Below are 23,695 nucleotides of genomic sequence, written 5' to 3' on the forward strand. Positions count from 1 at the left end.
ACCATTGACTAGAAATTGAACAAGACTAGCCATATAAACACTGTGGCTACAAGAGCAGGTTAGAAGCTAGGAATCCTGTGGCGAATAACTCACCTCCTGATTCTCCAAAACCTGTCCACTATCTACAAGTGTTAAGGAATTATCATTTTTTTCCTAATATTACTCTGGGATACTGAAGCAGGCTTGTGTGTGTATGTTTGTGTGTGTGTGTGTGTGTATGTTTGTTTGTGTGCATGTTTGTGTGTGTGTATGTTTGTGTGTGTTTGTGTGTGTGTGTGTATGTTTGTGTGTGTGTATGTTTGTGTGTGTGTGTATGTTTGTGTGTGTGTGTGTATGTTTGTGTGTGTGTGCGCGTGTATGTTTGTGTGTGTGTGTGTATGTTTGTGTGTGTGTTTGTGTATGTTTGTGTGTGTGTGTGTGTTTGTGTGTGTGTATGTGTGTGTGCGTGTATGTTTGTGTGTGTGTGTTTGTGTGTGTGTGTATGTTCGTGTGTGTGCGTGTATGTTTGTGTGTGTGTGTGTATATTTGGGGGTGTGTGTATGTTTGTGTGTGTGTATGTGTGTGTGTGCATGTATGTTTGTGTGTGTGTGTTTGTGTATGTTTGTGTGTGTATGTTTGTGTGTGTGTATGTGTGTGTGTATGTTGGTGTGTGTTTGTGTGTGTGTTTGTGTGTGTGTGTGTTTGTGTGTGTGTGTGTTTGTGTGTGTGTATGTTTGTGTGTGTGTGTATGTTTGTGTGTGTGTGTGTGCATGTTTGTGTGTGTGTTTGTGTGTGTGTGTGTGTATGTTTGTGTGTGTGTGTGTATGTTTGTGTGTGTGTGTGTGCATGTTTGTGTGTGTGTATGTTTGTGTGTGTGTGTGTTTGTATGTGCGCACGTGTATGTTTGTGTGTGCGTGTGTGTTTGTGTGTGTGTGTTTGTGTGTATTTTTGTGTGTGTGTGTATATTTGGGGGTGTGTGTATGTGTGTGTGCATGTATGTTTGTGTGTGTGTGCGTGTGTGTGTGTGTATGTTTGTGTGTGTGTGTTTGTGTGTGTATGTTTGTGTGTGTGTATGTTTGTGTGTATGTGTGTTTGTGTGTGTGTGTGTATGTGTGTGTATGTTTGTGTGTGCGTGTATGTTTGTGTGTTTGTGTGTGTTTGTGTGTGTGTGTGTTTGTGTGTATGTTTGTGTGTGTGTATATATTTGGGGGTGTGTGTATGTGTGTGCGTGTATGTTTGTGTGTGTGTATGTGTGTCTGTGTGTGTATGTTTGTGTGTGTGTGTGTATTTGTGTATATGTGTGTGTGTGTGTGTGTGTGTATGTTTGTGTGTGTGTGTGTCTGTGTGTGTGTCTGTGTCTGTGTGTGTGTGAGACTAATTACTAATTTAGTTAAACTAAAGATAGGCAGACTGCAAGATTTAAATCATCAAAGGGTTATGTGTAAGCAGGCATTTTGAAATGGAAATGGCTGAGCTAACATATGTATTTTTTAATAAACTGAGAGGTTGTTTGAATGTCAAAGGATAATTAGAAGGTGACAAGGAAAATGGTTACATCTTGATGGAGTTCATAGCTAAGTAAGTAGTGCAGATATCATGTTTTATTGAACCAAAAGCAAAGCCAAGTTAATATTCTCAGAAAAGTAACTTCCAAAGAAAGGTTGAAATAATGGGATTTACAGATCAAATGGTAGAAAATATATTTAAGGAAAGATGGAAAGCTGTATGGTGAGTCGCCTTGTGAGATCTTGAGAGGTGGACTGTGTGAAATAGATCTGTGAAAGAGCAGCTTCTAGCCCCCTCAGAGAAGTGCTGGGTTGGCCCAGAGTGCAAGGTTTTGTTAAAAGACTTGGAGCTCAGTTGTCAAGTGAGAGGGAGAGAGAAGCTGTGACAAAATCTCCCTTATAGCAACAGTGGGTGCTTGTGGTAATATTGCTGGAAGTGTTATAGATTAAGAATCTATTTGGACTGTTGCCTGAAAGGGGTATGTAGTTGGGAGTCTAATTAAGTAAAAATCCTTTGGGAACTGTTATAAGACGATGTTTAACTGTGTAACTGTAATCTTATGTGTGTAACTTTTTCTTTTCTTTTGTTAATAAATGTTTTAATTTGATCCTTGAAGATCTCCAAAGGGGGTAGTGGACTCTTTACTTCTGAATTCAGTGTACATACCTTCTCGTAATAAATACAAATTGCAAAATCATTTTGATTGCTTGACCAAGTTTCCCTTTGTGATTTGGTCAGCTCGGCAATTACCACTTGCCACATCGTAACAACAAGGCACAAGTCAGGAGTGTGATGGAATACTCCCCACTTGCCTGGATGAGCGCAGCTCCAACAACACTCAAGAAGCTTGACAATATCCAGGACAAAGCAGCCCCGCTTGATTGGCACCCCATTCACAAACATTCACTCCCTCCACCGCCAACGCACAGTAGCAGCAGTGTGTGTACCATCTACAAGATGCACTGCAGGAATTCACCAAGGCTCCTTAGACAGCTCCTTCCAAACCCATGACCACTACCATCTAGAAGGACAAGGGCAGCAGATAGATGGGAACACCACCACCTGGAAGTTCCCCTTCAAGTCACTCACCATCTTGACTTGGAAATATATCACCGTTCCTTCACTGTCGCTGGGTCAAAATCCTGGAACTCCCCCCCTAACAGCACTGTGGGTGTACCTACACCACATGGACTGCAGCGGTTCAAGAAGGCAGCTCACCACCACCTTCTCAAGGGCAACTAGGAATGGGCAATAAATACTAGACTAGCCAGCGACGCCCACATCCTGTGAATGAATATAAAAGGAGGTTGAATGAAAAAGCTGGAGAGCTCCCAAAGCAAGCTGCTGTCCAGTGATACCTGTTGGAAAGGCTGATGGTGGCAGAGAAGAGATTCAGATTTGCCTGTGACCAACTCCTAGGCCAAGTTGCCAGCACAGAAACAGGCTATTCGATACAACAGTTTCACACTGGTGTTTATCCTGCAGGCGAGATTTCTCCCACCCACTGTTCCTGTAATCCCAGCTGAAGTTTCATCACATGATATCACACTTGCAGCCACCTCTGTCCACCATGCTTCCACTATTGCTTGCTTGACATGACAATTGGTCAATAATGGCAGCTACAATACCCACCACCCCCAATGCTCCGGAAACCATGCTACCCCTTGTGTGGTTTTACCAGACCGAGCGAGCACCAGGGCCACAATGTAGCCCAGGCACATTGCAGATCAGCTGTTGTGTTGTGAAATGGGCAAAGAAAACTTGCCTCTGATCTTTCTCCCAAGGAGTATCTGGGACATTGATTTCGGTGGACTCCAGGTAAAGCCAGGAGGGTTGCTGACCCTACTGCTGCACAATAATGGCCCATTCAAACCAACATCAAGGCTCCCATGAAGAAAGGCCATTGCATGGGCAGGACAGGTGGCAGAAGGAGCCTCTGGGGGGAGGGTCTCCCACACCAATGGAACCAAAGCCCCAGCAAGGATTCAGCACTTTCACATTGTTGACAGGTCTGTAGTTGTCCTGGTTTATCCTTTTCTCACTTGTCTGAAAGAAGATCTTGAAATTGACTACCCTTCAACCCTATGGTAAAACTTTCACTCCAAAGGTGTTTGAAAGATTCTGGTTGGTTTTCTCCCAGACACTACTCCACATTCTAAAGATACCTCATCATTATTGTCAGTGTCCTGTTCTTTCACCACTTGGAGTTCCAGCAATATTTTCAATACTTTTTCCTCATCTCTAGTTCTCTTACTTAAAATTCGAAATCTCCTTTCTTCAAACTGGAGATGATTCAAAAATGAATGATATCAAAATCAACCAATTCGAGGTTGGGTAGTTCCAAATTGCCATCCTACCATCCTCATTGGTTAAATGTCACTCATGATTACTTCCAGGTCGGCGAGTGTGCCTGTGAATAAAGACCCTATTGGACCTGTCCTGTATCTTTATTGACGCCGTCCTCACCCTTTACTGGTGTTGCCCTACCAACCTCATTGGCTATACTACATATTTATTAGTTATGATACTACATATAATGGATAATAGTACAGTTATCATTGGTAATTATTACTTAAACATAATTAATAAAGTGATTAATGCAATTGCTGCAGTGGTCCATGACCAGCTTGTTTTAACATCAACAGGTCTTAAATTTGTAGCCATTTTTGTATATGGGTGTGTGTGGAGGTTAGCAGACCAGGGGTGGTGCCTGTGTCCACTGTTCCTCACCTCTGCCATTGACCACTCCACACACCTCGTCAGTCAATTTGAATGGTAGCCCTGGTGAGGTTGTTAATGAACTTGTCTGTCCAACTCAATCTGTACAAGTGCAAGGCAGGAGCAAGGCAGATTTCAGCCCAGATTCATGGTCTCTGGATTAAATCCCAGGAGTAGAAAGAACAACACTTTCTCTCACAGTTTGTAAACATTATATCTTTTCAGTGCAACTAATGGGAATGAGAGTAATTCAGCTTTAATGGTGGGGGGTTTGTGATGTCAGATGCTGCAGATAAAATGACACAGCAATGTGTCACTCCTGCAATATTGTCTACAATGTTTTGTTCTGTTAAATCTATGAGGCAATTTTTAAAATAGCATTGCAGCTGAATTCAGAAGAGCTCACAATTATACTGCCAAGGACATTTTTGCTTAGAACTGGATTTCTATAAAATGCACATGAAACAGACAATTTAAAAATCTTTTGCAACATGCCTCACTTAATCATGTAATCAGCAACTCAATGTAAACAGAATACGGTGCTGACTCTCACCGGGGTATGGGTCCCACACACACTGACTCTCGCTGGGGTACAGTTCCACACACGCTGACTCTCACTGTGGTACGGGTCCCACACACTGACTCTCACTGGAGTACAGTTCCACACACACTGACTCTCACTGGGGTACAGTTCCACACACACTGACTCTCACTGAGGTACAGTTCCACACACACTGACTCTCACTGGGGTACAGTTCCACACACACTGACTCTCACTGGGGTACAGTTCCACACACACTGACTCTCACTGGGGTACAGTTCCACACACACTGACTCTCACTGGGGTACAGTTCCACACACACTGACTCTCACTGTGGTACGGGTCCCACACACTGACTCTCACTGGAGTACAGTTCCACACACACTGACTCTCACTGAGGAACAGTTCCACACACACTGACTCTCACTGGGGTACAGTTCCACACACACTGACTCTCACTGGGGTGCAGTTCCATACATACTGACTCTCACTGACAGATATGATGGAGTTTGACGGGGAGCAGGTGATCATACACCTACTGGACACAAGAGTCACATTGGATGTCGGCTGCGAATTTAGAGCTGTTGTACCTGTTTCCACTCTCCGGGAAGGAGTTACATGGATGCTTGAGGCAAGTTGGAATGACACATTGGAGGGAAATTTGGTGCCTACGTGAGGGAAAAGGAAAGAGGCAGTTTTGGAAGAGAGTGGGAAGAGGTAATTAAAGTGGGACATGGCTCATGGAGAGGACTAACACTGGCTGAGTGGCCTATTTCCGCATTGTACAGTCCATATAATTCCATATCCTGTGTTGTGGTTCAGTGAAGAGCTCTTTCATCTCCAAGTCCAAGGAGGTTGCAAGTTCAAGTCCCACATCAAAGACTGGAGCACAAACCCCAGGCTGACACTCCGGTGCAGCACAGGGGGAGTGCTGCTCTGTTGGAGCTGCCATCCCTCAGGTGAGACATTTAACCCAGTTCCTGTCTGCTGCTTCTGGTGAATGTAAAGGATCCCACCGTATCATTTTGAAGAAGAGCAGGGTAACTCTTTCTGGTGTCGTTGACCAGTTTTATTCCTCAATCAACATCACTAAAACAGATGCTTGCATTGTCACACTGCCATGTGTGGGATCTTGCTGTGCACAACTTGGCTCCCGCGTTTCCTACATCACAACAGTGACCACACTTTTGAATCACTTCATTGGCTGTAGCACTTTGGGATGTCCGGAGATCATGAAAGGCGCTACATGAATGCAGGTTCTTTCCCTTCTTACTTTACAGCTGCTGCTCACAGTCCTGTGAGGTGATGGAGACATCACATCCTTCTACACTTCACCGATTGCTGAGGACAGGAGGGATTCAGGGAGAAGGGAGTGATTGACGAGGAGTAGTCATTGATCCTGACAACCTGTAAAGCAAGTGAATCAACGTACACAACATATCTTCTTCTGTCCTCTGTTGAAGGAAGTTCCTAGCTTGCTAATTATTCACCACACCACGGAAAGGTGCTGTGTATTTTTACCGCAGGCAGTACACGGAGTCAGGCCCCGGGTCTACCTCAGCTAGAACCAGGTTCAAACCCAGTGATGGTGGCATTAATCTGATCCACACATTAGCCCTCTCGCCAACTGAGCTAACTGGCCCCTCCCACGCCACAGACAGGACAAGATATTGCAGCAGTCGCAATGATAATGTGATTGATAAGTCCACTGGGCATTGTAAATCATTCACTCATCATTTTCTCATGTATCGGTGCAGACTCGATGGGCTGAAGGGCCTCTTCTGCACTGTGTGATTCTGTGACTCTCAGACCATGCTCACAATGGCCTTTCACAATGCTAACTGCCCCAGCTGTTAATGAAAGAGAAGGAACCTAGGGGAGAGAGGAAAGGTTTCCCCCAGTACCAAAAAAAGGGATGTCTCTCACCTTGCAGGTGACATCTTTGATTTCTTACACTGTTGGATGGGGACAGTGCAGAGGGAGCTTTACTCTGTATCTAACCCCGTGCTGTACCTGTCCTGGGAGTGTTTGATGGGGACGGTGTAGAGGGAGCTTTACTCTGTATCTAACCCCGTGCTGTACCTGTCCTGGGAGTGTTTGATGGGAATTGTGTAGAGGGAGCTTTACTCTGTATCTAACCCCGTGCTGTACCTGTCCTGGGAGTGTTTGATGGGGACAGTGTAGAGGGAGCTTTACTCTGTATCTAACCCCGTGCTGTACCTGTCCTGGGAGTGTTTGATGGGGACAGTGTAGAGGGAGCTTTACTCTGTATCTAACCCCGTGCTGTACCTGTCCTGGGAGTGTTTGATGGGGACGGTGTAGAGGGAGCTTTACTCTGTATCTAACCCCGTGCTGTACCTGTCCTGGGAGTGTTTGATGGGGACAGTGCAGAGGGAGCTTTACTCTGTATCTAACCCCGTGCTGTACCTGTCCTGGGAGTGTTTGATGGGGACGGTGTAGAGGGAGCTTTACTCTGTATCTAACCCCGTGCTGTACCTGTCCTGGGAGTGTTTGATGGGAATTGTGTAGAGGGAGCTTTACTCTGTATCTAACCCCGTGCTGTACCTGTCCTGGGAGTGTTTGATGGGGACAGTGTAGAGGGAGCTTTACTCTGTATCTAACCCCGTGCTGTACCTGTCCTGGGAGTGTTTGATGGGGACAGTGTAGAGGGAGCTTTACTCTGTATCTAACCCCGTGCTGTACCTGTCCTGGGAGTGTTTGATGGGGACAGTGTAGAGGGAGCTTTACTCTGTATCTAACCCCGTGCTGTACCTGTCCTGGGAGTGTTTGATGGGGACAGTGCAGAGGGAGCTTTACTCTGTATCTAACCCCGTGCTGTACCTGTCCTGGGAGTGTTTGATGGGGACAGTGCAGAGGGAGCTTTACTCTGTATCTAACCCCGTGCTGTACCTGTCCAGGGAGTGTTTGATGGGGACAGTGCAGAGGGAGCTTTACTCTGTATCTAACCCCATGCTGTACCTGTCCTGGGAGTGTTTGATGGGGACAGTGCAGAGGGAGCTTTACTCTGTATCTAACCCCATGCTGTACCTGTCCTGGGAGTGTTTGATGGGGACAGTGTAGAGGGAGCTTTACTCTGTATCTAACCCCGTGCTGTACCTGTCCTGGGAGTGTTTGATGGGGACAGTGTAGAGGGAGCTTTACTCTGTATCTAACCCCGTGCTGTACCTGCCCTGGGAGTGTTTGATGGGGACAGTGCAGAGGGAGCTTTACTCTGTATCTAACCCCGTGCTGTACCTGTCCTGGGAGTGTTTGATGGGGACAGTGCAGAGGGAGCTTTACTCTGTATCTAACCCCGTGCTGTACCTGTCCTGGGAGTGTTTGATGGGAATTGTGTAGAGGGAGCTTTACTCTGTATCTAACCCCGTGCTGTACCTGTCCTGGGAGTGTTTGATGGGGACAGTGTAGAGGGAGCTTTACTCTGTATCTAACCCCGTGCTGTACCTGTCCTGGGAGTGTTTGATGGGGACTGTGTAGAGGGAGCTTTACTCTGTATCTAACCCCGTGCTGTACCTGTCCTGGGAGTGTTTGATGGGGACGGTGTAGAGGGAGCTTTACTCTGTATCTAACCCCGTGCTGTACCTGTCCTGGGAGTGTTTGATGGGGACAGTGCAGAGGGAGCTTTACTCTGTATCTAACCCCGTGCTGTACCTGTCCTGGGAGTGTTTGATGGGGACAGTGCAGAGGGAGCTTTACTCTGTATCTAACCCCGTGCTGTACCTGTCCTGGGAGTGTTTGATGGGGACAGTGCAGAGGGAGCTTTACTCTGTATCTAACCCCATGCTGTACCTGTCCTGGGAGTGTTTGATGGGGACAGTGCAGAGGGAGCTTTACTCTGTATCTAACCCCGTGCTGTACCTGTCCTGGGAGTGTTTGATGGGGACAGTGTAGAGGGAGCTTTACTCTGTATCTAACCCCGTGCTGTACCTGCCCTGGGAGTGTTTGATGGGGACAGTGCAGAGGGAGCTTTACTCTGTATCTAACCCCGTGCTGTACCTGTCCTGGGAGTGTTTGATGGGGACAGTGCAGAGGGAGCTTTACTCTGTATCTAACCCCATGCTGTACCTGTCCTGGGAGTGTTTGATGGGGACAGTGCAGAGGGAGCTTTACTCTGTATCTAACCCCGTGCTGTACCTGTCCTGGGAGTGTTTGATGGGGACAGTGCAGAGGGAGCTTTACTCTGTATCTAACCCCGTGCTGTACCTGTGCTGGGAGTGTTTGATGGGGACAGTGTAGAGGGAGCTTTACTCTGTATCTAACCCCGTGCTGTACCTGTCCTGGGAGTGTTTGATGGGGACAGTGCAGAGGGAGCTTTACTCTGTATCTAACCCCGTGCTGTACCTGTCCTGGGAGTGTTTGTTGGGGACAGTGTAGAGGGAGCTTTACTCTGTATCTAACCCCGTGCTGTACCTGTCCTGGGAGTGTTTGTTGGGGACAGTGTAGAGGGAGCTTTACTCTGTATCTAACCCCGTGCTGTACCTGTCCTGGGAGTGTTTGATGGGGACAGTGTAGAGGGAGCTTTACTCTGTATCTAACCCCGTGCTGTACCTGTCCTGGGAGTGTTTGATGGGGACAGTGCAGAGGGAGCTTTACTCTGTATCTAACCCCGTGCTGTACCTGTCCTGGGAGTGTTTGATGGGGACAGTGCAGAGGGAGCTTTACTCTGTATCTAACCCCGTGCTGTACCTGTCCTGGGAGTGTTTGATGGGGACAGTGCAGAGGGAGCTTTACTCTGTATCTAACCCCATGCTGTACCTGTCCTGGGAGTGTTTGATGGGGACAGTGTAGAGGGAGCTTTACTCTGTATCTAACCCCATGCTGTACCTGTCCTGGGAGTGTTTGATGGGGACAGTGTAGAGGGAGCTTTACTCTGTATCTAACCCCGTGCTGTACCTGTCCTGGGAGTGTTTGATGGGGACAGTGTAGAGGGAGCTTTACTCTGTATCTAACCCCGTGCTGTACCTGCCCTGGGAGTGTTTGATGGGGACAGTGCAGAGGGAGCTTTACTCTGTATCTAACCCCGTGCTGTACCTGTCCTGGGAGTGTTTGATGGGGACAGTGCAGAGGGAGCTTTACTCTGTATCTAACCCCATGCTGTACCTGTCCTGGGAGTGTTTGATGGGGACAGTGCAGAGGGAGCTTTACTCTGTATCTAACCCCGTGCTGTACCTGTCCTGGGAGTGTTTGATGGGGACAGTGCAGAGGGAGCTTTACTCTGTATCTAACCCCGTGCTGTACCTGTGCTGGGAGTGTTTGATGGGGACAGTGTAGAGGGAGCTTTACTCTGTATCTAACCCCGTGCTGTACCTGTCCTGGGAGTGTTTGATGGGGACAGTGCAGAGGGAGCTTTACTCTGTATCTAACCCCGTGCTGTACCTGTCCTGGGAGTGTTTGTTGGGGACAGTGTAGAGGGAGCTTTACTCTGTATCTAACCCCGTGCTGTACCTGTCCTGGGAGTGTTTGTTGGGGACAGTGTAGAGGGAGCTTTACTCTGTATCTAACCCCGTGCTGTACCTGTCCTGGGAGTGTTTGATGGGGACAGTGTAGAAGGAGCTTTACTCTATATCTAACCCCGTGCTGTACCTGTCCTGGGAGTGTTTGATGGGGACAGTGTAGAGGGAGCTTTACTCTGTATCTAACCCCGTGCTGTACCTGTCCTGGGAGTGTTTGATGGGGACAGTGTAGAGGGAGCTTTACTCTGTATCTAACCCCGTGCTGTACCTGTCCTGGGAGTGTTTGATGGGGACAGTGTAGAAGGAGCTTTACTCTATATCTAACCCCGTGCTGTACCTGTCCTGGGAGTGTTTGATGGGGACAGTGTGGAGGGAGCTTTACTCTGTATCTAACCCCGTGCTGTACCTGTCCTGGGAGTGTTTGATGGGGACAATGTAGAGGGAGCTTTACTCTGCATCTAACCCCGTGCTGTATCTGTCCTGGGAGTGTTTGATGGGGACAGTGTAGAGGGAGCTTTACTCTGTATCTAACCCCGTGCTGTACCTGTCCTGGGAGTGTTTGATGGGGACAGTGTAGAGGGAGCTTTACTCTGTATCTAACCCTGTGCTGTACCTGTCCTGGGAGTGTTTGATGGGGACAGTGCAGAGGGAGCTTTACTCTGTATCTAACCCCGTGCTGTACCTGTCCTGGGAGTGTCTGATGGGGACAGTGTAGAGAGAGCTTTACTCTGTATCTAACCCCATGCTGTACCTGTCCTGGGAGTGTCTGATGGGGACAGTGTAGAGAGAGCTTTACTCTGTATCTAACCCCATGCTGTACCTGTCCTGGGAGTGTTTGATGGGGACAGTGTAGAGGGAGCTTTACTCTGTATCTAACCCCATGCTGTACCTGTCCTGGGAGTGTTTGATGGGGACAGTGCAGAGAGAGCTTTACTCTGTATCTAACACTGTGCTGTACCTGTCCTGGGAGTGTTTGATGGGGACAGTGTAGAGGGAGCTTTACTCTGTATCTAACCCCGTGCTGTACCTGTCCTGGGAGTGTTTGATGGGGACAGTGTAGAGGGAGCTTTACCCTGTATCTGGTGTGTAAGCAACTGGAGGGTGTAAGGGCCAAATCCCTCCACAACCCATGACTGATTCCCTTTAAAGAAAAATGCTGATGTAAATATTAAAACCCATTCCCCAATGCCCTGGGGAACTGACTGTGCCAGGGAAATGGTTCTGGAGGTCGCTCATTCCCTCCAACCTGAACCACCAGCCAATTGGATCATTGCTGATCGGTATATTCATTCCATGTCCTTTATAGCCCAGTTGAACAGAATTCTGTCAATCCCAGTTTTGAAATTTTCAATTGAGTACCAAGCTCAGTAGTTTTGGGGAGGATTACTGCTTTGAACTGGAGCCTGTATAATGATGAACATGAGCAGTGAATAGATGAAAAGCTATAACACAAGGACCGGCTCAGCTGGTTTGTGAGGCTGTGAAGTTGTATTGGTGGGAGTTTGCCTTGTCCCTGTGAATCTGTTTGCTTCATTCTGCTCAATTTCCTCCTAGGTTTCTTCATGGAAACATTAATCCATCAGCCATTTATTGCGCAGGATGTTGTGAATAAAATTAAATCCAGGACTTCAATATTGCCAAAGCTTCAGGATAAGGTCTTATATCACTTTCAAACCTTTCATTATTTTCTTATCTTGAGCTGTTTGCTTACTTGCGCTGAAGTGGAGTTGAAAAGAGATTTGTGAATTTTACTCTGGCAAGTTTCGCCTCACAAACTTGTGTGAAATGCCTTATTGTTAGCCCAATGACAAGGCAACAATAATGCTGCATTTATAGAGGTATTTGGAGACCAGTAAGTGTGGTGGGTGAGTGGGACTTGGTGTACGCTATGACACAGGCAGGAGAGAGTTGGAGGAGCCCGTGATTGCGAAGCCTCAAGGATGGGTGGGTGGATGGCCAGGAGAGCATCGGAATATTGGAGTGAAAGGATGCCAGAGGCCTGGCTCTTAGCTTCAGCAGGGGATGGACTGGGGTTGGAAGTAGGCAGTCTTTGTGTTGGAGAGACTGAGGTCAGAAAGTCAGCTTGGGGTCATATAGGAGGCCGAGGTTCTGAGCAGTTTGGTTCAAGTGCTCAGGATGGTCAGAGAGGAGGCTGGAATTGGGGACAGGTTGTCTAGCTTAAATCCTTCCTCGTTCTATAAGACCATAAGATGTAGGAGCAGAAGTAGGCCATTTGGCCCATCAAGTCTGTTCCTCCATTCAAGGAGACCATGGTTGATCTGATAATCCTTAACTCCACTTTCCAGCCTTTTCCATATAACCCTTGATTCCTTTACTGATTAAAACCCTGCCTATCTCAGCCTTGAATATACTCAGTGACTGCCTTAGCAGTACAGTCTGGTGTCCTATAAACTGCCCTCATGATACACCAGCGTCTGACTCCCATGGTTCAGTTTGCTTTGTTCCCACAGAAATTAAAAATTTCCCCCTTTGCTCCATTTTTGCCAGGACCATTTAAACCGCCCTGAAATATTCTAACACTCTGTAGCCTTATTTGTAAACCAGCATTCCAAGTATTTTCTTTTGCGGTTTCACCAATTTGCCTTCACAACTGGTGTCACAAGGAACACAAGAAATAGGAACAGGAGTGGGCCATTCAGCCCATCGAGCCTGCGCTGCCATTCAGTACAATCATGGCTGATCTTGAGCTTCAACTCCACTTTCCTATCCGCTCCCCATATCCCTTATTTCCCTGAGAGACCTAAAGTCTGTCAATCCCAGTCTTAAATGTTTTCAATGATGGAGCATCCACAACCCTCTGGGGTAGAGAATTCTAAAGATTCACAACCCTTTAAGTGAAGAAATTTCTCCTTGTCTCGGTGCTAAATAATTGGCCCCTTATCCTGAGACTGTTTCTCCAGGTTCCAGATTCTGCAGCAAGTGGAAACAACCTCTCAGTATCCAGCCTGTCAACCAACCTTACAGTTTAGTATGTTTCAATGCGATCGCCTCTCATTCTTCTAAAGTCCAGAGAATATAGCTTACTCAGTCTCCCATCATAGGAAATACCCTCTCATCCCATGGACCAATTTACTGAAGCTTTGCTGCACTGTTTCCAATGCAAGTAAATCCTTCCTTAAATATGGAGACCAAGGGTTGGATTTTATGGAGCACTGTATTTCCTGCACCCCCCCCCCCCACCACCAAAGGACTAAAAGATTGGTTGGGAGCCCATCCATCAAAAAACCAGCTCCCCCACAGCCATTTAATACTCAGCAGGATACTAACCGGCTCAGGGTGAGACTTCAGCCTCCATCTGGTGAGGAGGTCCCACCTTATCGAGCACCGGCCAGATTGGCGAACAGTCCCAACAGCACCATTTCGAGCAGTGGCCATTGCTGGGACTGCAGGCAGTTCCAGAAAGAGAGGAGCCAATGGAGGCTAGACTGAAGGGAAGTCCAGGATTCTTTCAGTTCATTCTTTCATTGGGATGTGGGCATCACTGGAAAAGCCAGATTTCTTGCCCTTGAACTGAGTGTCTTGTTAGGCCATTTCAGAGGTCAGTTAAGAGTCAACCACATTGCTCTGGGTCTGGAATCACATGTAAGCTGGACCTAAAGGACATTAGTCAACCAGTTGGGTTCTTATGACAATCAACCACAGTTTCACCAGCTTTTTAATTCTAGATTTTTATTAATTGAATTTGAAGTCCCACCAGCTGTTATGGGGTGATTTGAACCCTAGCCCCCAGAGTATTAGGCTGGGCCTCTAGATTATTAGACTAGTAACATTACCACTATACCAGCATTTCCCCTGATCGGATATTGGCATGGCCAGTCTTGCAGACTCCAGTGAAGAGATTGGGTGGCCAGGGCAGAGAGGCCCGGGGAAGGGGGTGTAAAGCTTGGAGAGGGTGTCCCCAGTGGGCACAGGGGACCCCCAAAGGAGGTTCCCTCTCTCTTCATGGACACCAGCCAGGCCAGTAAAAGCTGGCCTCCCCCCTACCATGGGTAATTTAGTGGGTTGGAGGGGTGGGTGGCAGTATGAGGCTATTAATTGGACGTTTGAGGGCCTCAGTAGGCCCAAGGGTGGGCGGGTACTCGATGTCCCTACCATCACCCATAAAATGGGGGTCAGGGGAAGGCAGGAAGGTGACAGGAAGACGTGTGCTGCATTTTACGAGACCCCTCGCCTTCAAACACACAGGCCGGGCGGTAAACTCCAGCCCCAAATCTGCACACAGTATATCAGGTGTGGCCTCACCAAAGCCCTGTACAATTGTAAACAGACTGTTTTTTATTCTTGTACTCCAATCCCCTTGCAATTAAATCCAACATGCCATCTGCCTTCCCAATTGTTTGCTGTAGCTGCAAACTAACTTTCTGTGTTCCTTGTACAAGTACACAGGGGACAATGCCCCCGCTCTTCTTCCAATAGCGGCAATAGGGTGCTTTTTGCCCAACCTGAGAGGGCATTTGGTTTAACATCTCAACCAAAAGACAACACCTCTAACAGGGCAACATTCCCTCAGTACTGGAGGTAGGAATATCAGCCTTGGTTTTTGTGTTCAATTCTGCAGTGAGACTTGAACTTACCACCATGTGAGTTTCCACTGAGCTACAGCTAACACCAGAAACACGAGGCGAGTTTTCCTGGTTTTCCTGGTCAACACTTATCCTTCAACCAACAACATCAAGACACATTAGAAGAAATAACTTGGCTACAAAACACTTTGGGATGTTCTGAGGCAGTGAAAGGCGCTATTTAAATACAAGTTCTTTTTTTCCCTATCTGTCTCCTTCTTCAAATTAAATCTAGCTTCAGCTTTTGAACTGGGTTTACAACTACGGTTTGCCAGTTTTACTGGTTTGCTGTGTGACCCCTAACATTGAATGCTGAGGGCGCTGATAAATTATTGAGAAAAAGACATCAACTCACTAGCACTCAATATTATTGGGACAAAAATGTTGCACAGCTTCCCTCTGACCTTCCCCCTGGGGGAAATAAACAAACTACCAGCTTCTTGACGCTCGTAGTCAGCCAAGTGTCCAAGTCTCTGCTTGAGAATCTCAAACCCAATTACTGAGGGATCACATAAAAGGATGATATGGCCTGTACATTCTCCCCAGTAAAGACACTTATCCTACTTAGCGACATCTGAAGAACTTAGGTATTGATTGGCAAGAGCCATGATTTCCGGTTGCTGCTGCAGTTACACAGTTACCTCCCCAGGTCGCTTGTTGAGCTAATGCTGTTGGTTAGCATCAGCAACAACAACTTGTAATGATATGGCACCTTTATTATCATAAAACCCTCCAAGGTGCCTCACAGAGGCATTATAAAGCAAAATTTAATACAGAGACACACAAGGAGATATTAGATCATGTGACCAAAGGCTTGGTCAAAGAACATCATGGGGGAGAGAATTCCAGAGCTTGGGGCCCAGGCAGTTGAGGCACGGCTGCCAATGGTGGAGTCATCAAAACCAGAGATGCTCAAGAAGCCAGAATTAGAGGGGCACAGTTATCTCAGTGGGACTAGAGGAGATTACAGAGAAAGGGAGGGGTGAGGGGTTTGAAAACAGATGTGGGCATCATTGGCTGCCCATCCCTAATTGCCCTTTAACTGAATGGCTTGTGAGGCCAGTTATATTGTTGAGGGTCTGGAGTCACCTGGCAGATTTCCAGCCCTAAAGGAGCATTAGTGAACCAGATGGGTTTATCTATGATAGCTTCATGGTCACTGTTGCTGAGATTAATTTTTACTTCCAGATTTATTAATTGGATTCAAATCCCACCAGCTGCCATGATGGGATTTGAACCCATGTCCTCAGGTCTCTGGATTACTAGCTCAGTGACATTACCACTACACCACCATCTCCCCATTCTAGACAGCCCCAATGAGTGAAGACTGGGGCTCTGGCTCTGAATTCTGGTTTGAAATCCAATATGATACTTAGACTTAGTGGGAATGGGTTTGTCCACAATAAACCTTGAAGCACTATCAGCTGCTTGAAAGGTGAATATGGGCGTGGAAGGACTATTCATATCTTGACATGCCGAGGCTCTTAATCAGCTTATCAATCCTTCGCACTTTTCCCCAAGGGAATGAGTGTTAAAATTCTAACATACCAACTGGAGGAATTGGCCTTCTTTCCAAGCCAGTAATATCATCTGGCCAACTATACTTCCTATTAACTGCGGCTCAGATGGTTACATTCTCATCTTTCAGTTAGGAAGTTGTGTATCCCAACCCCAATCCAGAGACTTGGTGACAAAAAAGCACTGGCTGACATTCCAGTGCTGTACTGCTGCAGGTGCTGTCTTTGGATGAAATGCTCAACTGAAGCCCCATCTGCCCTGTTAGGTAGATGTAAAACAGCTCATGGCACTGTTTTGAAGAAGAGCAGGAGGGTGTTCCATTGTCCTAACCAATATTTATCCCTCAATCAATATTAAAAAAAACAGATTACCTAGCTATTATCCCATAGCTGTTTGTGGGATCTTGCTGTGTGCAGATTGGCTGTCACGTTTCCTGCATTACAACAATGACTGCGCTTCAAAAGTGCTTTATTGGCTGTAAAGTGCTTTGGGATGTCCTTTTTTAAATTCTTTCACGCGATGTGGCCATTTCTGGCTCAGCCAGCATTTATTGCCCATCCCTCACTGCCCTTGAGAAGGTGGTGGTGAGCTGCCTTCTTGAACCGCTGCAGTCCCTGTGGCGTAGGTACAGGAGGGAGTTCCAGGATTTTGGCCCAGCGACAGTGAAGGAGCGGCGATACAGTTCCAAGTCAGGATGATGTGTGGCTTGGAAGGGGAACCTGAAGATGGTGGTGTTCCCAAGCATCTGCTGCCCTTGTCCTTCTAGATGGTAGAGGTCGTGGGTTTGGAAGGTGCTGTCTAAGGAGCCTTGGTGAATTCCTGCAGTGCATCTTGTAGATGGTACACACACTGCTGCCACTGTGCGTTGGTGGTGGAGGAAGTGAATGCTGAATGGGGTGCTAATAAAATGGGCCGGGGCTATGAAAGGTGCTATGTAAATGTAAACCTTTCTTTCTAAGTAAAAACAGCAAATGCTGGAAAGACTCAGCAGGTCTGACAGCGTCTGTGGAGAAGCATCTGTCAAACCTGCTGAGTCTTTCCAGCATTTTCTGTTTTTATTTCAGATTTCCAGCCTCCGCAGTAGTTTGATGTTTACCTGTCTCTCTGAACTCCATCATTCCCCAGTGAACAATCCTCCCACAGGCTGGAGACTCCACCAGCTCTCACACCCCTGACAACACTCATTCCTCATCAGGATGATGCTTCTGACCATTTCACATATAAAAGTCAGCAAAAGTTGTTTTAGGCAAGAGTGGTTCTGGCCAAGGCTCTTCACCGAAACGGTCTGTTAAGGAGCCTGGTTTCACCTTCAGGTGTTGACAGGTTTTTGTTGTAAATGGTGCCAGACACTGACATCCGGAACCTTCCGCTGAGGCACCGGAAACCGCCCGGAGCACCGGAAACCGCCCGGAGCACCGGAAACCGCGCATCGCCCGCGGGGGGGCAACACTGAGCGACGGGATCGGTTACCGTGGCGACGCGGCCTAGTTGTCAACTCAGCCTCAGCGCCGGAGTGGGGGTCGGGTGGACTGACCCATGGCGAGTGGCAGCGAGTTCCCCGAGTGGGAGCGGAGTCTGGAGGCGGCGGGCGGGGAGCTGTCATTCGGGGAGCGGCGGCTGAAGCTGGACTCGGCGGCGGACGGTGAGCGAAAGAGAGAGACCCTCCCCCCATCCCCCCCTCTCCTCCCCCCCTCTCCTCCACCCCTCCTCCCTCTACCCTCTACCCCATCCACCCCCTCCCCATCCCCCCTTTACCACCTCCCCATCCCCATCCCCCCTCTCCCCATCCCCCCTCTCCCCATCCCCCCTCTCCCCATCCCCCCTCTCCCCATCCCCCCTCTCCCCATCCCCTCTACCCCCCTCCCCATCCCCCCTCTACCCCCCTCCCCATCCCCCCTCTACCCCCCTCCCCATCCCCCTTCATTGCCCCCCCCCGCAATCCCCCCATTCCCTCCCTCTCAACACACACACCCCCACCCCCACCCCACGCCAAATTTAAGGTGATTGGCAAAAAAAACAAAGACAACATAAGGAAAAACTTATTTTATGCAGCAATTGGTTAGGATCTGGAATGTGCTGCCAAAGAGTGTGGTGGAGGCAGGGTCAATTGTGGCATTCAAAAGGAAATTGGATTAACATCTGAAGAGAAAATAATTCCAGGGTTACAACAAACGGGACTAGCTGAGTTGGTCTTGTAGAGAGTTGGCATAGGCTTGACAGGTCGAATGGCCGCCCTCTGTGCTGTAACTATTCAATGATTCTATCAAATTAATAGAAATAAATTATATGGGAACTAAATGAACCAGTCTGACTGGCCCACGAGCTGTTGATGCCTGCTGATTTGGAAAACTTGCAATAAACTGTTACTTACCTCCCACTTTAAATATTAACTATTAAGTATTAAACAATGCCCCTTTGAATTCCTTCCCTAAACCTCTCCATCTCTCTTTCCTCCTTTAAGATGTTCCCTTAAAACCTACTCCTTTGATCAAGTTTTTGGTCATTGTCCTCATCTCTCCTTACATAGTTCAGTGTCAAATTTTTGATAACGCATCTGTGAAGTGCCTTGGAATGTTTTACTGCATCAAAGGTGCTATGTAAATGCAAGTTGTTGTTGCTCTGTAGCAAATTGAACTGGCTAATTTGTGTTTCTGGAACAGGCTCCCTCCAACTAAGAATTTATTTTTTTATTCCAAGTGGCTATTGATGCTGCAGCCATCTTCCAACGCCTGGGATTTCACTCTTAATTACTTTCATCCATATTTTAGCAGATGAAAGAAAAGCAGAGTTATTTTAATCCATAGCAGCTAGATTTGTTGGCTCCAGGTATGCTCCTGGCTTTGTGCATTGATCTCTCTCTCTCCCTGCTTAAATGTAGATCCTGGTGCCTTTCTTTCTTATATATTATTAATGATGAGAGGGGCTGGGCTCTGCTTTCACCATGGAACATGTCGCATGCTCAAAGTTAAAGTTGTTTCAGCAGCTTGGTGCTGCTGGACAGCTCCCACTCTTTCAGCTGAGTACTATAGCGAAGGAGAGATTTATTTCGTGACTGGTGCAATCATTATATTTGACTGGGCAAGTAATCCAGAGAATTTGAGTTTGCAGTCAAACAGTGGGCTATTTGAGAATTTGAATTCACTTTTTTTTCTCCAAAAAACTGGAAATAAAAAGCTGATTACAGCTAAAAAGCCCATGAAGCTATTGGATTGTCATAACACCCCACCTAGTTCATTAGTGTCCTTTAGGGAAGGAAGCCCTCCGTCCTTACCCAGCTTGGCTTTTATGTGACTCCAGTCCCACATCAATGTGGTTGATTCTTAACCATCCTCTGAAGTTACCTAGTACATCCACTCAGTTGTATCAAATACTTTAATGCAGGGTTTTCCTTCCTGGGGTGGGAAACGGAAGTCAGGACCGTTTCTGGGCCCTGAACCTGCCCCAGGGGTGGGGGCTGGGGGTGTGGGGGTGGGGAGGCAATGTGCAGAAACAGGAACCAGCCTGGATTTTCACAATGCCCCCTTAGTTGACCTGGAGATGAGCTTAGTGGCCAATTAGCAGCTATGGTGGGGTCAGAAATGGAGGTGGAACTGAGAGTGGCAAAGCACACCCATGGCAAAGCAACCCATCTATTCTCAGTGGTGGACTTAGAGGTCCTCCACAGTCCATGAGGAAGAGGAGGGAGGTCCTCTTCCTGAGGACAGCAGGAGGAGGCTACCCATACTCACCAAGTAAGCCCAGATGGAGATAGCTGGAAAAGTCAGCAAACAGAATTTGGTGCACAGAAACTGGATCCGTTATTGGAAGAGATTCGATGACCTGATATATTCTGGCAAGATGAGTGCAAACCCCACCCTTAGATTAGGCCTCTGGGTATTTGCCCTCCAGCAGATGCAACAGCTAAGGAACTTCAGCATGTTGCTACTGAACATGTGAGGAGCGTGTGGTGAGGCCATTTACTGACCCCACAGAATGGCTGAGAGCCATAGTGCTGTTGAGGAGCTACCAGGCACTGAAATATGCAGCTTCTGATGAATAAGAGCAGCTGGTATTGACCATAGAGCAATGCCTTATATCTCTCTCTCACTTTTGTCCTTGTAGGAGAAATGGACTCATAATGCCCAAGAGAGGGCCCAGACTGGTGGAGGGCGTCCTAACCACAAGTTATCACTGCCTTGAGGGAGGAGCCATGGACATCACAGACCATGAGGAAGTTGGCCAAGCTGAGCTGGACTGCAATGGTGGATATGGTGATCACCAAGTGCAGTGCGTTCGTTGATGGGATGCATTGTACTCCACCCCTTCTGACAGCATACTGAAGTTTGAGTTGCATTGGTAAGCTTCAGCATGGCACAGGCTCCTGCTCTTCAAGACTAGCGCTCATCATCTCTTGTGTCTCCCACAGGTGCAGATATCAAGGCGATTAGACCAACTTCCTCACCATCGCTAGGCTAAACGCAGCCACATCAGAGCTCAGAAGAAGCACAGTTATGCCTGCACTCTTCGCCAACACCTTGGTGGGCTCTTACACCGATAGTTAGGATGGCACTGGGTGATGAGCATGGCACTTGTGTGCAGGAGGAAGTGCCAGAGGCAGCTGTGGCAGTTCCCTTTGGAAGGTGGAGGACAGACACAGCCCTGCTCAGCTGAGCACAGATGCAGGGCCTCATGAGTCACATAAAGTCATATACCTAGATCAGCAGCAGCAGATGTGCTCCCACATGTCAGAGATTCCTGAGGCAGTGTGTGGTTATGTTCTGAGATTGGAGGAGTCCATCCAGCTTGTGTGCACCACCGTGTCTCAGGACTTTTTGCGCATGAGGTCCTCTATTGACAGGGTGGGCAACCTCATGGAGAGCCATCTGTGGCAGCACCTGGAGTGCGTGCAGAATCTGCACACTAATGTACACAGGATGCATTCCGCACAATGTAGCCTTGACAGGTCAGTGGTGCTGATGGCACAGGCATGTTTGGAGGTGATGCCAGTTGTGCTCCAGCTGCTCCTCCGCTCCAGCCATCCAGAGTGCCTGCCAAGGGCTGAGTATGAAGCTGAGGATGAGTGTGCCGCCTCTCATGGGCACTGTCATCATCATTTTCAGTGCCGTTGGCCCCTCTGATTGAGAGAGACTCGATGCAGCAGGGCCCAGTGAAGGAGGCTACCCTGGCAATAACACCAGTGCAGCGGCCTCTTGAGGTGCCCCCACAGGCATCTCCACAATGAAGATGGCTACCATGTGCATCTTAGCTGCAGGTAGAGATGTGGGCAAGCTGTCTCTGCTTCCTCTGAGGCCATAAAGGGGGCATCACGTAGAGGTGGCTGAGTGTGGAGGCCACCACGTCAGGCGGAGCACTGAGTGGGTCAGGGTGTTTTCTATTGTATGCATTAATTATGTGTACCATGTAAATATTGACACATGAAGCCAGATGCCAGGGCCTCCTTTTATTAATGGCAAGACAAAAAAAAAAGGTTGTGAAGTGGCGCAGGCAAGCAGGAGTCTGTCAGCGGTGACATTGAAACCTATGGGCAGATGTTCATCTTTCAATGCCGGTAAGAGTTTACTTGCTTCAAGCTGCATCTTCAAAGGAAGTGTTAGTGCCGACAGCTCAGAGCGAGCTCCAGAACATATCGTTCCTTCTGGATCAAAGAGGCTCACTCGAAATGAACCTGAATCAGGTAATCCCCAACATTAATGGTTCCTGACTAGCCCCTGAAAGCCCAGAGTGGCCTTGGCCACCTCTCTATGCAGCCTGGGAGCCTCCTGTGTTTCTTCTCTGCATCTTCTTCCTTTTTCTTGCCTTGCTTCTTCTCTTACTCCGCTGAGTTGTGTGCTTCTAGAGCCTCATGCTCTTCAAGTTCCATTCCTCTCTGGAGGGTATCGTTATGGAGAGCACAGCAGACCACCACAATGAGCGAGATCCTTGTAGTGACGCACTGCAGGATGGCACCTGATCAGTCCAGGCACTAGAACACCCATCTCCAGAAGCCCGATGACCTGTTCTGTTGTTGCCCAAGTGAGCAGATGGCTTTGGTTATATTGCCCCTGTGCTTCTCTCTTGCACTCTCGTCAATGGTTGAATAGCATCTCTTTAAGGGATTTCCCTTGTCTCCTAGAATCCATCCATGGAGTTTGCAAGGGTGGAATAAAGAGCTGCAGCATCCACTGGAGGATGAAAGAGTTATGGCAGTCACTAGGAAGGCGAGCACACACAAGTAGGAAACTTTTGTTGTGGTTGGAGACCAGCTGAAGGTTGAGGGAATGGAAGCCCTTCCTGTTGATGGATCTTACTGGCTGTTCACTGAGTGCCTTGATGGCTATATGGGTATAGCTGATGATGCCATGCACCCGGGGAACCCAGCAATGGAGGGGAAATACAATGCTCCCTGTCCCAGTGAGGCCATGTCTGTCTGGAATTGAATTATTATCCTGCTCTCGCAACCAGAGCTTCAGTGATCTGCAAAATGCAGTGATGTGTAGTTGTAGCAAGATGCTAACAAGGTCTGCAGCTGATCCTTGGGAGGAGGCAAAAAGAAAGAGGTTCAAGGCCACAGTGATGGCTATCTGCAGGGCATGGCAAGCAATCTATGAGTGCAAGGTCTTCAGCAATGAGGGCTCAGATTTTTGCGACCATCTGCCTGGAGAGTTGCAGTGCTTGTGGCTCTGGTTCGTGGTCATCTCAAAGTAGCTCCTTCTTTGCCTGTAGATACTATGCTGAGGATATGGTTTTTGAGTCCTTCCTACCCCTTGTCCCTCTTCTATGCTTTCTCAGTAGGAGGCCTGCCTTTCCTGCAAAGAATGTTGCTCCTCATCGCTGAACCCAAAATCTGAGAGACTCACCCCCATTGCCAGCTGCTGCCTTCCTTGTACTCAGCTGGTCCCCCAATTGAATTTGGCAGCCTTACCCCCGCTATGGACCTGCAGTGCCAGGAGGGAGATGTCCCTCTGCACTGCCCAAGCATGTTTTGACTCCTCACCCTTCAGCATGAGCTGAGCTGATGCTACTTGTTTGCCAGCCTTCATTCCCACCCCTGGCAGAACCTGAAAATTTAGCCCAAAAAATCAATCAATGTGGCAGTATCTTCATGATGCAGACTGCAACGATTCAAAATGAGCAACTAGGGATGGACAATAAACACCAGCCCCTCAAGCGATGTCCACATCTAGAAATGCATTAGACTGAATGAAAAGATGCTCTGATGCAACCACCTGTTGCCTGGCCAGCTCAGGCAAGTGCAGTACTGAAAGACGTTGTTCCTTTACTCCATCCTGCACACATGTCATAGTCTAAAACAGGAACCAATTTTTTTGGTTGAAAAGATTGATGACGGAGAGTGCTGAAGTGTTTAGCTGGTCAGTCAACTTCAAGAGAAGACTTCAGAC

General features: G+C 47.8%; 1 protein-coding gene across 1 annotated transcript in view; it reads left to right on the forward strand.

Annotated features, from left to right (window-relative positions):
• The first annotated feature begins 17,852 nt into the window (after positions 1-17,852).
• LOC144699545 (ran GTPase-activating protein 1-like) overlaps positions 17,853-23,695 on the forward strand; it is a 460,486-nt gene continuing 454,643 nt past the window's right edge. The window contains exon 1 of the mRNA XM_078570590.1: positions 17,853-17,958. Within this exon, the coding sequence (XP_078426716.1) occupies positions 17,853-17,958 (106 nt within the window). The remainder of the gene's footprint in view (positions 17,959-23,695) is intronic.

Source organism: Cetorhinus maximus, chromosome 24 (genome assembly GCF_964194155.1).
Source record: "Cetorhinus maximus chromosome 24, sCetMax3.hap1.1, whole genome shotgun sequence".
Taxonomy (NCBI): domain Eukaryota; kingdom Metazoa; phylum Chordata; class Chondrichthyes; order Lamniformes; family Cetorhinidae; genus Cetorhinus; species Cetorhinus maximus.